The 16,926-nt window shown below is 36.4% G+C and overlaps 1 protein-coding gene across 2 annotated transcripts; it reads right to left on the bottom strand.

The window, feature by feature from the left end:
• Window positions 1-4,802: 4,802 nt before the first annotated feature.
• mrgbp (MRG/MORF4L binding protein) lies at window positions 4,803-15,841 on the bottom strand. 2 transcript variants are annotated; one of them, XM_056450007.1, is made up of 6 exons: window positions 15,650-15,841; window positions 15,024-15,145; window positions 10,299-10,380; window positions 10,145-10,219; window positions 9,767-9,915; window positions 5,528-5,635 (listed from the first exon to the last, which is right to left on the bottom strand). In XM_056450007.1, the coding sequence occupies exons 1-6, from the start codon at window positions 15,783-15,785 to the stop codon at window positions 5,618-5,620; spliced, it is 582 nt and encodes a 193-aa protein (XP_056305982.1). In that variant the 5' UTR covers window positions 15,786-15,841; the 3' UTR covers window positions 5,528-5,617. The 2 variants fall into 2 exon arrangements, with proteins under 2 accessions (XP_056305981.1, XP_056305982.1); XM_056450006.1 differs by lacking the exon at window positions 9,767-9,915 and having other exon boundaries at window positions 4,803-5,635; window positions 15,650-15,835.
• Between the last annotated feature and the right edge of the window lie 1,085 nt (window positions 15,842-16,926).

A 16,926-nucleotide genomic window follows, 5' to 3' on the forward strand; every position in this document is an offset into this window, starting at 1 on the left:
ATTATTATTATTAACAATGTGTATAAAGTTATTTTGAGTTTATATAGTATTCTTGTAGTTTTTTTTTTTTTTTTTGCAAAACTGAATATAAGTTAAACCTGTCAATTTGTATGACAATGCTTACAACCCCAAATTGGAAAAAGTTGGAAAACGCAAATACAAAAAAAGAAAAGTGGTGATTTCCAAATTTACTTTGACTTTTATTTCATTGCAGACAACACAACAAACATTATTTAATGTGTTCCTCATGTATTTTATTGTTGTTGTTTTTTTTTATTTGTATTCCAATTTTGATTCTTGCAACACATTTAAAAAAAAAAGTTGGAACAGTAAAGCATTTACCACTTTGTAATGTTGCCATTCCTTTTCAAAACACTTAATTGACTTTTAGAAACTGAAGACACCAAGCGATGAAGTGTTTCAGGTGTAATTTTATCCCATCCTTCCAGCATACTAGTCTTAATATGGGCAACAGAACGAGATATTCATTGTCGCATTTTGCGCTTAAAAATGTGCCACACATTCTGTATTGGAGACAGATCAGGACTGCAGGCAGGCCAGTCAAGTACCTGTATCCTCTTCCTCCACAGCCAAGACTTTGTAATGTGTGCAAAATGTGGTTTGGCTTTTTCTTGTTGAAATAAGCATGGGCGTACTTGGAAAAGAAGGCAGCATATTGTGCTCCAAAATCTCTATGTACTTTTCAGCATTAATGGTGCCATCACAAAAGTGCAAGTTACCTTTTTCTAAGGGCACTGACACCATGACAGACTCTGGCTTTTGGACTTGTTGCTGGTAACAGTCTGGATGATCATTTTCTTCTTTCGTCTGGAACACACAGCATCCATTTCACACAAAAAATACCTGAAATACTGATTCATCTGACCACGGCACAGTTTCTACTGTGTGATGGTCCATCCCAGATGCCTCCAAGCTCAGAAAAATCAACAGCGCTTCTGGACATTGTTAACATAGAGCTTCCTTTTGGCACAGTACAGTTTTAACTGCCATTTATAGATGTAACTACGTATTGTGGTATTTGACAAAGGTTTGCCAAAGTAGTCCTGAGCCCATGTGGTGATATCACTTATAGATAAATGACGATTGTTGATGCAGTGCCGCTTGAGGGATCGGAGATCACGGTTGTTCAGCTTAGGCTTGTGCCGTTGTCCTTTATGCACTTTACGAGTTTCAACCAGATTCCTTTAACCGTGTTATGCACTGTTAAAGGCGAAATATCCAAAAGTCTTCCTATCTTTCTTTGAGGAACATTATTTTTAAACATTTAAATAATTTTCTCTGGTATTTGTTGGCGAACTGGCGATTCTCAGCCCATCTTTGCTCCTAAAGGACTAGACCTTTCTTGGATGCTGCTTTTGTACCAAATCATAATTATAATCCCTTGTTCACATCACCTGTTTCAAATCGCATCATTATATAACCAATTTACCTTATTACCTAAACTGCTCCTGTCCCGTGTGTTGCAGGTCTGAATGACTGGAAAAGATGTATATTTGCAAATTTAATGAAATAGACCAGACAAAACATGAAATATTTTGTTTTCATATTGTCTGCAATGAAATAAAAGTCAAACTAAATTTTGAAATCAGTATTTACTTTTTTATTTGTATTTTCCATACTGTGCCAAGTTTTTCTGATTTGGGGTTGTAAAATAAAAATTGTTGTTCAAAATAATAATAATAATAATAATAATAATGTTTATCTCCAGGTTAGTCAAGGTGAAAACTTCAACTGCTTTTTAAACTACTATATGTGATTATTTAATGCGATTTCTAGATTTTGTAGAACATTTAGAAAATATATTAATAAAAGTACAAAAGCAAATGGTACATCCAACTACAATGTGTCAAAAAGAGCTCCTTCTGTATTAACAATAAAACCTCATAAAGCTATTTAAATATTTTAATTGGTTTGATGACATGTTCAGCAACTGTAAAAAAAAAAAAAAAAAAAAAAAAAAAAAAAAAAAAAGTTACTGGCCTTATACTTATATATTGGTTCTAACCATACCTTTAGGGTGGGGTAATCAGGGTACATCACATTTCTGTTCTGCTTTTATCCATTTGTCAATCTTTTTTCTCATTTTGTTAGCAACACTCATCTTTACCTAACTTTCATCTCAAAATATTCAACCGGTTCCCAATGAACAAAATCATGCAACGTCCTTTTTTTTCTAATTTCAGGACCGCTTCAAGTAGATGTACAGAGGAAAAAAGAGACAATCTTAACTTTCATTTCATGGTAAGTACATAAAAAAAAAAACAAGTATTTTGTACCTTGACTCTTGACCTTTGTATTTTTGCAAATTGAAAAGGACTTTCTGGAGGAATATTTTATTAGGCTTTCTGTAATTATACACATATACACTTAAGTGCTTGATTTGTGTACTTCATCCACCACTGAATTTAAGGCATTTACGTGTAAGACTGTAGGTATGGGAGTCTAAAGATGTTTTTGGAACACTCATATTTAGTATTTATCAAGTGGATACTAAACATGGCTCATTGTACGATTATCAGGGTTGACTATTCCCTGTTTAATGGACCCCAATTTCAAGTACTTTTTAAATCACTAATATTTTTAAATCAAACACCCCCAGCATATATAGCACCATGAAGTGCAGTAGGTGATTATCTTCAGAAACATTTTTTGTTGTGCTGGTTGAAAGTCTCTTCACATTCCAAAAGTAATGCTTAAAGTAAATGATCTAAATGTATTTATATGTATTTTTATATTCTGGGTGAGACATAAGACTAAAAAATATTCAACCAATTAAATATTGTCAGGCCAACAATTGCCATAATTCTGATAAGTAGACCAAACTTTTGTCAACAGATTTGTCTGCATAGCCGTTCACACAAGACAGCAGAAAAAACAAATGCTGAATCAAAACTTTTTAAAATCCTGAATCAATATTGAAGTTACTTTTGCCCGCTGGAGGAAAGACAACACCATGGCTGAAGGATTTCTTTTAGACAGGTAATGTCATGTTTTAAAACTCTTTTAGTCATGCCAAGCTGATGTAGATTTTGTAGTTTTACGAATGGGTTATATGCACAGAAGTGTTGTTCAGCCACTGAAATCTTCTGATGAAAGGTTAATGTGACTATTTTCAGTTACATAAGGGACCTTTTACAGCATCGATAATGTAGATTTTAATTTAGTTTAACAACAAAACACAAGTAAACAGCGCTGTTCCTCCTAGCCTGCTTTACTGAGCTGAAGTTGGTTTTATATTAACATTGGTTCATTTTTTAACAATGACAACCTGTGATGCGCTCCCTATATTGTTTACCATGCTACTTTGAATATTCAGTCTGAATTAGCATGCAAGTATGGCTTAGTAACTCCTGCACCCCGCCAGCCAATCACTAAGCATATAATAGACGCTTTAGGCCAAAGCACATGAGAGTGAGACCAGCGATCCTTGCATGCATGAAATATTGCACATTGAGAAATTTTGCTTGCTACACAACTGAAAACGTGCTAGATAAAATAGTTTTTCGTTCAGAATTATAGTATTATAAAGTACTATAAAGTTTTCTAACTGGTGAATGACATGATCTAGTGGGTCTGTCATCTTTAATGTGCATGTTTGTTTCAGGAGGAGCGGCTTTGGGAGTGATTGTGTTTTAGATATTATGCTAATCGGTTAGCACTGGTAGATCACCTACTGCACCTTTAACATATCACTTATTGTCACTTAATATTCACATTAAAAAATGTCGCCCATTTTAAACAGTCAGAAAGAGAACTTCAATCCAATTAGTCAAATTCAATAGTGGTAACATTTAAATGTGGTTTCTGAAATATTGAATAAATGCATCATTTGTCAGTTCTGGTATAAAATTTAAAAGTAAGCTTTTTAAATTATGAATTTCTTAGTTTTTTTTTTTTTTTTTTTTTTTGAAAGCAGCACAGTACAGTTGTTGAAATAACACTATAAACTCAAAACCATAGCTTCAGTCATTTTCAAGAACCTATGTTTGTTTTTAAGTACTTTCCAGTCCTTGAATCCTTATGTCTAAAATTCAAGTAAGTCCGGTTAAATTGAGTAGCCTAATTTACTTTCACTTTCCTTCAGCGTAGTGCCAATTAAAAAAAGCTTTAATAGTTTTAATAAATTATAAAATATATTTTTATAAATTTGTAATAGCCTATCATCTAAACTTTCAGCTAATACATTTGACGTGCCTGGCTGTAGCACTTAATAAATGACACAAGAAACAATGATGCGCAGAGGATAATAACAAATGTGCGCCCTGGCTTTACTTATAATGTACATAGAGCGCACGTGGTCGTGACATGCCATTGAGAGAGTGGAAGAAGTGTGCACAGCCGCGCATGCATTTAAAACAATTTCATGATTAGCGGCTTCCTCATACGCGCACATTATAAGACTACATAATATCAGTATACACAACAGCCTATGTAGGTCTACAATTACATCCCTGAGAGATATCCGGAATTAAGCAGTTGCCGCTCCTTATTGTGCACAATGAGGAACACTGAAGGGGCAAACCGTAAGGTCATCTGCGTTGATGACGATGAACCTCACGATAACCCCTCCAAAACAAAAAAAAACGTTGGATTTGTGCAAATCATCGAGGTCACTCCATTGAGCTCGGAAAATACAGAAATTTGTATTTATAAGAAAGAATCACATCCCTGTGTAATGTAGCTGAGGCTAAAAATAATTTTGGTGTGGCGCCCGCCATGGAAGAATGAATGCAGCGGAAACCATGTGTATATATACATAATAAAATCAAATCAGTCCAGTATTGTTCTTAAGGATTGTTTAATCAGGGTTTAACTCCTGATATATTCGGTACACAACCGGTCCAATAATTCAAACAAGCATTGACCCAGAAACAGTGAAAAAAAATCTTTACCATTTCCTAAACGTTTGCTCAATGACCGTCTAATAGTTACAGTTAATAATGGGCACCAAGCTCAGCTTATTTGCAGTATAGGTCTTAATAAAATCACACGACAAACTAGTTGATCCTCTGGCCCGTTTCAAGAATGCTGGCTCGGATACAAATAAAATAGAGCTACCACTTAAAATCCCCAGTTTTCACTTAAAAAACAAAAAAGGTTGCAGTGTTGTCTCAAACTCAGTGTAGGAAAGCATATTACTTACTTTTCCCATTAGTCTAGTCTGATCTTACACAACCAGCAAAGACTTTCCTTCCTCTATATTTCTGCCGTCTCTGTCTGTGAACAGCTCAGAACTCTCCAAGCACAAGAACGTCTCTTAGTGAACCTGACTGCAGAAAACGTGCACACACATTTCACCTTCACATCGGCTCTAGTGTGCCCAATATCAGCTACACCTTTCTCTGTCTGTCAGTCTTTTTTTATTCCCCGTCTGATGTCCCGTGTCCTCGTGCAGCCTGCTGCAGTTACGTCCTGCGGCGTTTGGCTCCTCCGGGACTGGAGGGGTTGCTGGAGTTCATCACCTTCTCCACGGCTCGGCTCCTCTTCCTTTTTTCCCCGGCCGATTCCTTCGTCCCGCCACCCGACTCACCTGAGCCCCCCTTCTCGGCCCGCTCTCTCTCTTTCTCTCGCCCGCTGCTCGACCTCTCCGACGTCTTCACGGAGGAATTGCTGCCTGACGAAGGGAGAAGGAGAGAGAAAACAAAGAACACAAGCGATTAGTAACATGACCTTAAAAACGTGCTTAATAATAATCTCTCAAAAGGGACAATTCTATCATTTACTCACTCAACACTATTTCTAAACATGTCTCTGTTGAACACAAAAGAAGATATTTTGAAGAATGTTGGAAAACCCATAGCCACTGACATTCATAGTAGGAAAACTAAATACTACGGAAATTAATGTTCACTGGTTTCCAACATTTTCAACATAATTTTTTTGGTGTTCAAAACAAACAAACAAAACACTCCTAAATGTTTAAAACCACTTTAGGGTGAATACATTTTTTAAAATCATTTTTTGGTGAACCATCTCTTTTAAACGTTTATTTTAAAACATTTGATCACAATGTTTCACTCGCAGATACTGGCAGATCAAACCCATGGCAAACAGAGAAGAAAAAAAAGTGGAAAACAAGCATTAATTAAATATTTTTTGAAGGGGAAATTAAGCACTCAGTTAAGTTTACATTATTTTGTACATTGGAATCCACTTTAATGGAAATATATATAACAAACTCGAATAATGTAACCATTTAGCAGAAAACGGCATATTTTACTATAGCATTTAGACCTAGGGCACTGCCATCTTGGAATATTGCCATGAATGACATCATGGGGTTGGTTCTGTTCCCTCAGCTGAACAGATACAGTGGAAGTAAAGGACTAAACACGGAGACTGTAAAGCCTAATTTGTGGAGTGGGTACTTTCACTTTTCACTACTACAGCCCCTCACCTCTTTTTGTGTTCAAACCAAACTAAGATTTTCACACGGCAGGTTTTTATGTCCTTCATACATACATAAGAGTCACCATGTAAACAGCGATTTTTGATTACCTTAATCCCACTAAACTCATAACTGAACAGAAATGGACTTAAGATGTGCACAATGCATATATCAGTGGCATTATTGAAGTAAACACCGCAATCAAACTATTACTGTCATGTAGGACTTTCCCATATTTTCCGACAAGATCAACACACATGGCTGTCAATAATGGACCGCGCGCACACACACACACATCGTGAAATACATAAGTTTTTTCTTTCCATTTAGCGTGCGTTATTAAATTCCATAACACTCTTCCACCAGTCCTTACTCCTTAAGCCTGGTTTATACTTCTGCGTCAAGTGATCGGCGTGACCCAGGGCACATGCGATGTGCATGCGTAGCCGTGCATTTATACTTCTGCACGCTTATTCTGTAGCTCTGCAATGACACTTTAGAAACGCTAGCTGGCAATAGGTTATGTTTCTCTGTGTCGAGTTTCTTCGCTGGTGTTTTGTTATTTTTCTGAACTCAACCTTAATGTACAAGTTGTTCAAACATTGCTCATTGACGGAGAAGTATAAATCAGTACTCATTTAATACAGAGAGTGGACCAAAGCGTATCAAATGCTCAGTAATTAAAAGGAAAAAAAAAAGAAAAATATAAATATATTTTTATATTAGACACACACCTGATGCTTGTGCTCCACATCCACAACTTCGCGCATTAGGTTAAATTAGGCTTTAAAGTCTCCATGTTCAGTCCTTTACTTCTACTATATCTGTTCAGCTAAGGGAACAGAACCAACCCCATGACGTCAGACACAGCAACATTCCAATATGGCAGTGCCCTAGGTCTAAATGCTATAGTAAAACATGTGTAAAACATCTGACAGTGGAAACTGAAATAAATGCAAACTGTACTGAACCATACTGATCCATGGAAAAAACTTATTTAATAACACAATCCTTTCACACAATTTAAAAAGTAGCCCTAGGCAGTTCCACCCAATTAAATATTTTTTATGTGAAATGTTATGTCTTTACTCATATGAGTTCTACAATATTTTAAAATCTATGAAGTTAGGACAGAGGATGTAGCAGGTATTCGATTGGTGCTCTAATCCCAAACCTCCTAATACCTGCAGCACGAGGACTTTTATGATAATTTATGAGCGTCAAAAGTGGTGGATCTGTTGGGCAAAGTGTTTGATTGCATCACTGCATGAATTTGAACAGTGCACCTAATGTAGTTCAAATGTGGATCAAACACTGGAGCCGTTTGTTTGTGGTGAGAACTCGATCCGAACTCAACTTGCAAAAATTACTCCGTATTTTTGTGCTAAACCAGCTTTTGTGTTTAGCTATGCTATGCATTAAGAGATGAGGGCAAGTATTTGTTTTAAGGACAGCTGGTACCTTGCAGACAAACTTCTAAAGTGACTTGTGACTTTCGCCATTTGCAGTGCATTAAAACATTGTTTTCAAGCTGCATCCGTGCTTAATTCCCAAAATGTATAGTTTGTATGAAGTGATGCACACAAATTACATAATATATTTTCGGGAGTTGGGTAGGATTACTTGTGCGTTAATTCTAACTAGTCAAAAAGCAGTTTAGAAAATGTGTTTGATGACAAACCTGGCCAACAAGTGAAAGTGTCACATGACTGCATTTTGGTTTGTTTCAACTGGTTTGGACCAGAGCAGTGTGGTGTGAAAAAAAAGTTGGTCCAATCCAAATAAACCAAACCAATAAAAGGTAGAAATAAAAGAACTCAAATACAAACATGACTTCTCTGCATTTCTTTTTTCTTCTTAAAGGGTCATGAAACCCCCCTCTTTCGGTTCAAGTCTACCTCAGAATTTTTTCAAAAAATGCTTTATGATCGGCGTGGAGCACTGCGAGCAGAGGGAGAAGTGGGAGTGGCTGGCAGAGCAGGGGAAAAGAGGGGCACTTGTATGGATATAGACGGTGTCTGAATAGTGACGAACTGAACTGATAAAGGACAGTCCTCTATTCTCCAATTCTCATACAGCTCTCCTGACAAAAATGCTAGCTGCAAACCAACAGCGTTGCTGTATCGGTCCTGACAGCATCGCAGGGAAAAACATGCAACAAACCCCGTGGATCATGGAAACAACACATACAAGCTGTATCGTGCGCAGATGCGGACTCCCTCAGTAATTTTGTCTCACAGCTTCGCACGTCTGCCTTGCCTTCGGAAAGCACGTGCTCACATGAATAATTAAGAAGCAGGGTCTTCTTATAGAATAAGAAAACTCCGCAATGAATAATAATGAAAAATCGAAGCGTCATCACTTCACTAGCAGATTTGCGCTACGTCACCGATTTTGATCCTGCCACAAAAATTATTTTAAACTCAGAAGATGAAATTAGCTGACAAAAGCTCAAAATTATCCGGTTTTCTCCTCAATTAAAGCTGATATGAGCTAACTTTGTCTTAAATTATGCTCAACACACACAAATTTGTTCAATTAAAAAAAAAAAAAAAAAAGTACTCCAGGGTGTCTTAAATCTTTAACAACGTAATTTTGACGCAATGCAACACAATCAGTTGAGACCTACTTTTCAGGAAAATGCAGGTCTACGCAAATATTAAAGGCATAGTTCACCCAAAGGAAGATATACTCAAGAATGTTGGGGAAAAAATTGTTTGCTGCTACTATGGAAAATGTATGTAAAAGGCTGTTTTTTTCCTGCACTTTTCAGAATATCTTGTTTTGTGTTCAAAAGAAGAAAAAAATTGTTTAAAGCACAGGTGTAAAACTTAGTTCCTGGAGGGCCGCAGCTCTGCATAGTTTAGTTCCAACCCTAAATAAACACATCTGATCAAACTTATTGAGACCTTCAGGCTTGTTTGAAACCTCAAGGTAAGTGTGTTGGACCAGGGTTGGAACTAATCTGTGCAGAGCCACGGCCTTCCAGGAACTGAGTTTGATACCCCTGTCTTAAAGCATGGGGTTAAAATAGGTTTTGGAACAGAACTTGCATCTCTGATACATTTGATGCCTAAAATTATGTGTTTACAAAATGAATAATCACGTTCTACTGTAAAGTTTCAAGCTGAAGGTCAAAGCCATGTGTGCTATTCCCCTCGACCTTGCTACATTTTTGAAAAACTGGTGAACCATTTTAAAACATCATCACATAAAGCTGTTGCTTAACAAACCAGTCAAAACATGCCAACATGCTTCCCACCACACACACAGAGAATAGATTAGGGTGCACATAAAAAAAGACAAAGGAGAAAGAGAAAGGAGGACAGCGAGAGAAAGACGGAGAGAAAGACGCACATGGTCAGAGGTCTCTGAAGGCTGTCTACAGGGGTCTCTGGTAATGAGCTGGCCTGTACTGAGCTCAAGCTGGAGTTTTGGAACAGAGCGAAACGTTTTCTTCTGTCCATACCTCGCAAAATCCTGGCCAGCCATACTGGGACCCAGACCTTTGAAAATGAGACAGAAATGACCAGTGTGAGCTACGCTGAGCTTCACGCCAACGAGAGAACGATCCAGAAAAAAAAAGTAGTAGGGATGCAATGACGCAGATTTTAATAGACGGTTTACGTCAAAAAGAAAAGAGAGAGAGAGAAAGAGGGCAAGAAAAAAAAAAAAAAGAGTAGATCAGTAGATGTGAGTAGATGAGAGAATAAAGAGAGTGAAGGAGAGGAGAACCTTCTTCGTGGGTTGCAGGAGGGTCACTCTCTTCTTTGAACTCCTCCTTCACGTCATCTTCAGATCCCACTTTACCTACAACAAGATTTGAATGATCACTAGAACCAAATATATCAGCTGGGAGTTAAAACACTGAAAACTAAGAGAAGCCCACCTTCCTTGACGTCCTGTATGATCTCTTCTGGAAGCACAAAGCTCTTTTCGGTGTTTGGAAATGGAAGTATTTCTGATTCATGCTGTGGCAACAAAATTATATTTGCTGGTTAACTTTGAGTGATATTGCAGAGTTGCATGTTGGACAAAATAATTGCAGCAAACAAATAAATAAGTAGACAATTGACATGGATTGTGTGATAGGCATGGGACGACAACCAGTTTCAAGGTTTACCACGGTTTAGGAAAAAATAAAAAATAAAAAAAAATTAAAAAAATAAAAACATCAAGGTTTTAAAACCGCAAAAATTTTATGTTAAACCGTTCCTAAGGTGTATGTAAGAGTTTTTTTTTATGTGTTTTTTATGTTTTGTAAAGAAATCTGTGTTTTTGAAACTAATGAACACACAAAATATTATAAATGTTTCCTAAAATAAAATAAAAACAACTTTAAAAACAACTTATTTTAGAGCAGTAATTGCAATACTGTGAGATTTTTATCCAAGGTTATCATGCCATCAGAAACTTATACTAATATATCTGAGACTCGAGTTAAACTTGTCAGAGTACCCGCGGGGTCTTAAAAGCATTGAAAAGGTCTTAAATTTGATAATCTCAAATTAAGGCCTTAATAGCCTTGAATTTGGTATACAAAGTCTTGGATTTCGGTTAATGAAAAAAATTCATGCAGCGTAACGTTGAGTGCATCTCGCACTCCACGTCGAAGCAGAAAGTGCTTTGCCGTAGCTTACTATGCACGGGAGGTGAGCGTGAGTATTAACAACACTCCAACAACCTAAAAACGCAGAAAATGTGCTCAATTTCACTGCATATGTTTTCTGGACAGTCTTTCACTGACACTTACAGCAGAAGCTCCTATTTCACTGCGATTGAGAGAATGAAAGTAAACTAACTATCTCTCTCACTGTGGCCCATTTGACCTGCTGGCGTGACTTTTTTCCTCTCCTCTTGGCTGTTACAGCGATACTTCTGGATAGAGGTCTGCATTCCCGTGGGAGCTGCGGGACCCGACCAGATTTTTTGCGCCGCAGGAATACATTTCCAAATATAGCACGGAAGCGGTCGGTAAATCGCGCGCGTGTGTGTGTGTGTGTGTGTGAATGAGAGAGAGCGTAATGTTGTGTGTCGCTTGCTTGGTGTTTAGTAACTGTGTGTGTGTTTATTAAGACTTGTTACAGGTGTGTGTGTGTTTATACAGCCCAGACCCCCCAAACCCCCCCCCCCCCCCCCCCCCACATTATAAAACTGTGCATGCACCGTGATATCAAATTGAACCAAATTGATGTCATGATAATCATAACCGAACCCAACCGTGAAACCAGTGTAGGTTCACAACTCTAATTTTTACATTAGAAGCATTGCCACCACAGCCAAGGAACATCCTATCTTTCTGTGGCTCAACACCAACTCTATGGCATATGCGTTGAGAAAAAGCCACAAGCAGAAGTTGACAGGACTTGAGAGTCTGGGTGAAAAAATTGCAGCCAATGCAGCTGCGAAGGCTATAGTGTTCAACACAAAGTTCAAATTTATTTGTTTATTAAAAATGAAATGTGTGTTACGCTGTTGCTGATGTAGTAAATATAACTGACAATTTAAATAAAATGTTTTATTCAATTCAAACAAAATAAACTAAAAGAACATATTTATAAAGGTGCCATTGACTTGAATTTTCCCCTGACGTTGGTAACAATCAAAGAAATCCATATTTGTAATGAAAACACAAGTTGTGTAATAAAATGAAGTGACGCAGGGGAAAAAGTATTGAACACATGAAGAAACGGATGTGCAGAAAAGCAGTGAAAGCCCAGACAGCAGCTGAAATCTCTCAGTAGTACTTCAGCAACCCTGTGCCCTTTGTCATTGTAAATTAACATTAGTTGTTTCAGTCCAACATCTACATTATCAGGATGATGAACATGAAACCGGAGCGGACATTTCAGCAAGACAGTGATCCAAAACACAGCCAAGGAAAATCAAATGCTTTCAGAAAAAGAAAATCAAGCTGTAGAATAGAGGTTTCAAAATTAATTGTTTCTTCGGTGCACCGCGATGCAGACACGGACAATTCGGTATTGATTCAGTAATAATCATAACCGGTTATTATGTACTGACGTCATTTATCTCATATGCGCTCTGTCACGAGGGAGGTGAGCGCGGCTATGTGTGTGTGTTACCTGTCATTTTAAATTGAATAATATATATATATACTTATTATTCAATTTAAAATGACAGGTAATACTTTGTAATAAGATCTCATTATCAGTACTTGCAAAATATGCAGCTGTATTTGTTAACAGAAGTTGTATATTTTTTAAATTAACTAATATTAACAAAGCCTAGTGAATGTTTCTAAACATACTGCTTAAAACTAATGTTATGAGAAATTAATTATGATAATGAGATCTTACTGTAAAGCATTACTTATGCAGATATTATAGCTTCATATCCCTCAATAACAAAAAAAAAATACGGGAATTTGGCTTTATATTCGCTAGGCTTGTGCCGGTATTCGGTAATGCGATAAATCACGGTAATGAATATGCACGATATTGTTATCGCCGGCACTTCAAAATACCGTGAAAAATAATAGATCCGAATTTATATTCTTAGAACGCGCCTTAGCTTATTTTCCATCAACCGCTTGAAGAAACACTGCGTATATGCTGCGCAGAACTGATGCGCACTCTGATGTAAACAATCCCCACATGTAGAAGCCCTGTGTGCGCGCTGCCGCTGCCACCGCACCACAATCCTCACACGCAGGGGCGGATTTGCCATCTGGCAGACCGGGCACTTTCCCGGTGGGCCGACGTACTTTTTGGGCCGGGCTGATCATCGTCTTATGATTTGATCGGCCCATAAAAGGCTTAGAAGCCTATCGTTTTTTTCTGCCTTATTGATTGACGCTGCTGTGATCTGTGACTCTCTGAAAGTAGATGCTTTTTTTCCCGGACAGACAGACCAGGCCGGTCCATGTGACACTCTGCAGCCCATTGGCTCTTTTCGGTATTGACATTGGGCTGGCCCAATCACAAACCCCTATTTTGGACTCCGTGTGAGCGTGCGTCGTCTGTGTGTATTTGTCAAAATAGTCGAAAGTCAGAGAGAAGAAACGCAAGGGAGGCGCAGAGAAATCGCGGGAAATACACCGGCGTTTCATTTAGCGATTCTGAAAAGTTCTCTGTTCATTCTAGTACACGGCTAAAAACGCAAATCACGTGACCACACACTCTCTGCCCAGAACTGCAGCCACTAGTTCAGCGGGTAAGCATAAACCCCAGGTGAGAGTATAGTGCATGTCAGACAGTTCATATGCTGGGTGATCTCATCTCACTATAGTTGTTAAACGTGATATTGAATTCATCTTGTTGTCTCTATCTAACAATTCTTATGTCTTTTGAATCACTTGTTCTCAGTTAACTGTTTTGGCTGAGTGCAAAGATAAGCTAATATATTAATTTATGTAACCACATACACTGATTCTGCACATTGACTGATTGCTTACCTTTATCGTTTAAATTTAATGTACGTTATACTGTTATAATGGCCATTATTGGTTATTAAAACTAATATTCTGCAAAAGAGACAGTGTAAATCAAATATCAAAATGAAACAAATTTGACTTATATTATGTTTTCATTGTTTAGATAGTGAAACAGCAAGCAGGATGAGGTGAAAGAAGTTAAAATGTAACACTGTTCCCTTTGAAGATTTACCCATGCATTAGCAGGCAGTTTTTGTTATGTTTATTATTGAATATAGGCTGAGTGAATAGTGTATTGAATAAGCTAAATTGACTGTAGTGTATGAGTGTGTGTGAATGAGTGTGTATGGGTGATTTCCAATATTGGGTTGTGGCTGGAAAGGCATCTGCTGCATAAAACATGCTGGAATAGTTGGCAGTTCATTCCACGATTGCTGATCGAAGACGGTTTCCCTTTGCACATTCACTTTGATATAATTGCTCAAGTTTACTTTTATATTGTGCATTGTTTTATTTATATTTGTTTGTATTTAAATGTTTGAAGTACTTTTAGTTAATTAAAAAGTTATTAAAGTTACTAAGTTGACGAAACTGAAGTTTTTTGTGTTTTTTTACCTGTTTCTCTAGTAAAATTACAATATCGTGATAATACCGTATACCGTGATAAAAGCTCAATCAATTAATCGCAGCATGAAAATGTGATACCGGCACATGCTTAATATTCGCACATTTGTTCAATGATAACTTGTGACATGCTGCCTATAGTGTCTACCATAACACTTTGAATATTCGGTCTGAAATGACATGTAAATATGACTTTAAAATAACATTAACACTGTTTATTTGACTGTGAACAATGTTGTACTTTGCTATTCATTGGCTGCTAATATGATTTCTCTATTTAGAGTTTTCTGAAAATGTATTATTAAAAATATATTATTAAAAGGAAAGTCCGAATGTGTGAATATCAAACTAACTTTACCTTAATTTAAAAAAAGACTTTATTGTAAAGTGCTACCAAATTACACTTTCTGCATAACTGCATATTAATGAGGGGGGAAGTTAAATAAAGTTTATATAATTAATTCAAAATACAAAATTTCCATACTGATTTCAGTTTAGTCTTTTGGATCCCATGTACAATGTATTTAATTATCTTGATGTACAGTGCATGGAATGAATGAATTGCACTAAATAAAATGAAAGCATTAGTCTTACCAGAGCCTGCATGTCATACATAGTACTCAGGTGATCCCAGATAACTTTAGATGACACCTGTCTGCCGATATTCTGACTGAACTTATCACGAATACAGATCATGTGGAAATGACGATTCACCCCTGCAAATGAGAAACAGATACACACTCCTTACAGCACAGAAAACCCCTTTTGTGTTATTGTAAAGTTAGCCTCGCCGTGATGCTAGCCGGCTAGTTAGCAGACGTGCTAATGTTTGCTAACGCCACAAACAAACCGCTATACTCCAGCCATAATGACATTAATAATACATTAAGAAAGTGTAAAAAAAATGTAAAAGTTCATAATACATCTCAAATATGTATTGTACATGATATCGTTATGTTAGTTACTTTGTCATTTAGCGACTGGGACTCAATTAAGCTTAGTAAAGCTTAAATGAAATCGCGTACATTAATTATAACGTAAATCAGTCTTTGGAAGTATGATATGTATCATTTAATTTAAAATATTATTAATTTTTAAATACGTAAAAGGCAAACGGAGCAAATGTTTCTGTTTATGATGCTGTATTGTTTCACGTGTGGAGTCATACATGGAGATAATGGCCTATTAATTCACATCATTCAAGCATAAATTCATCTTACCTACGGGTTTGTGACCGAGCATGGCGTGAAAAAGACACACTTCGACTTCCTGACTCCATACAATCGATTCTTCGGCTGTACAGACGCCAGTTTCTGCTGGTTTTTCGTCTGATGGCACAGTCTCCGCTTCCCCCATGTTTCTGCAGTCTCGCACACACACTGGTGACAACGTTAACCCAGTTCATCACAGGAACCAACATCACCAAACGAGAACGAACACACATTAACACGCACGCGCACACACACTTTGTGCAGTCTCGTGTTGACCTATTAAATTAATAAATAAATTACAACAACAATAAATACATATTATATTTAAATACATAAATAAAACAATAATTATTAATATGATGATGATTTTAAGCTTCCTTACCGGCAGTTTTTTGTATAAAAAGGTTTGACATTTGTATGTTATTTATTATTATTTATTTTTATATTATATTTATTAAATTAATAAAACAAATTGTTTGTTCACTTAAATCTATATATATATATATATATATATATATATATATATATATATATATATATATATATATATTGATATAATGATGTCAAGGTCTGCTTATTTAGTTTTATTTTTTTTTTTTTTTTGTATGTCTCTTTTGCTTCCACTTAATCTTCTGTTATCATTAAAGGTGCTGTATGTAAGTTTTTGACTCTTCTAAAACATAAAAATACCATAATATGTTTGCGGATATAACAGGCTAAATGAATATTCTTGTTTATCTTAAAAACAATGCTGAAGTCAGATATTCTACTTTGAAAATGGGTTTTCCGTGCCGGTGTTTTATCGAAATCTGACTCCCAGGACAAATCTGACTCCCTCACGTCAGGCTTGGAAAACTTGGAACACTTGGAACATTAGGGTGGGCCAAGTGACATTTCGGGTGGGCCAAAAATAAATTAATAAATACATACAAAAAGAAAAATGGATATTTCAGATTTAATCTCATATTGGACAATTTAAAAATATTCTAATCTTGATTTCAGTGTCATGTGATCTTACCATTTATAGCAAGTAGAATGTTTGTTTAAAAAGTTGTAAAACTGTAAATTGTTACTGTCAATTCAGTTACAATTTAGTAACTACTCATAAGGATTTTTCTTTCTTATTGTTATTTGTACACATTACTAAATTCATCCATAACAAAGATGACAAACGATATAAAAAACTTCCCTAAAACATTTATTCATTTATGTTTTCCAAAAGCTGACTTATAAAAAGTAAATATGCTTTCAATAAGATACTGGATATAATTGCTGTTTAAGGAATT

Source organism: Danio aesculapii, chromosome 23 (genome assembly GCF_903798145.1).
Source record: "Danio aesculapii chromosome 23, fDanAes4.1, whole genome shotgun sequence".
Classification (NCBI taxonomy): Eukaryota; Metazoa; Chordata; class Actinopteri; order Cypriniformes; family Danionidae; genus Danio; species Danio aesculapii.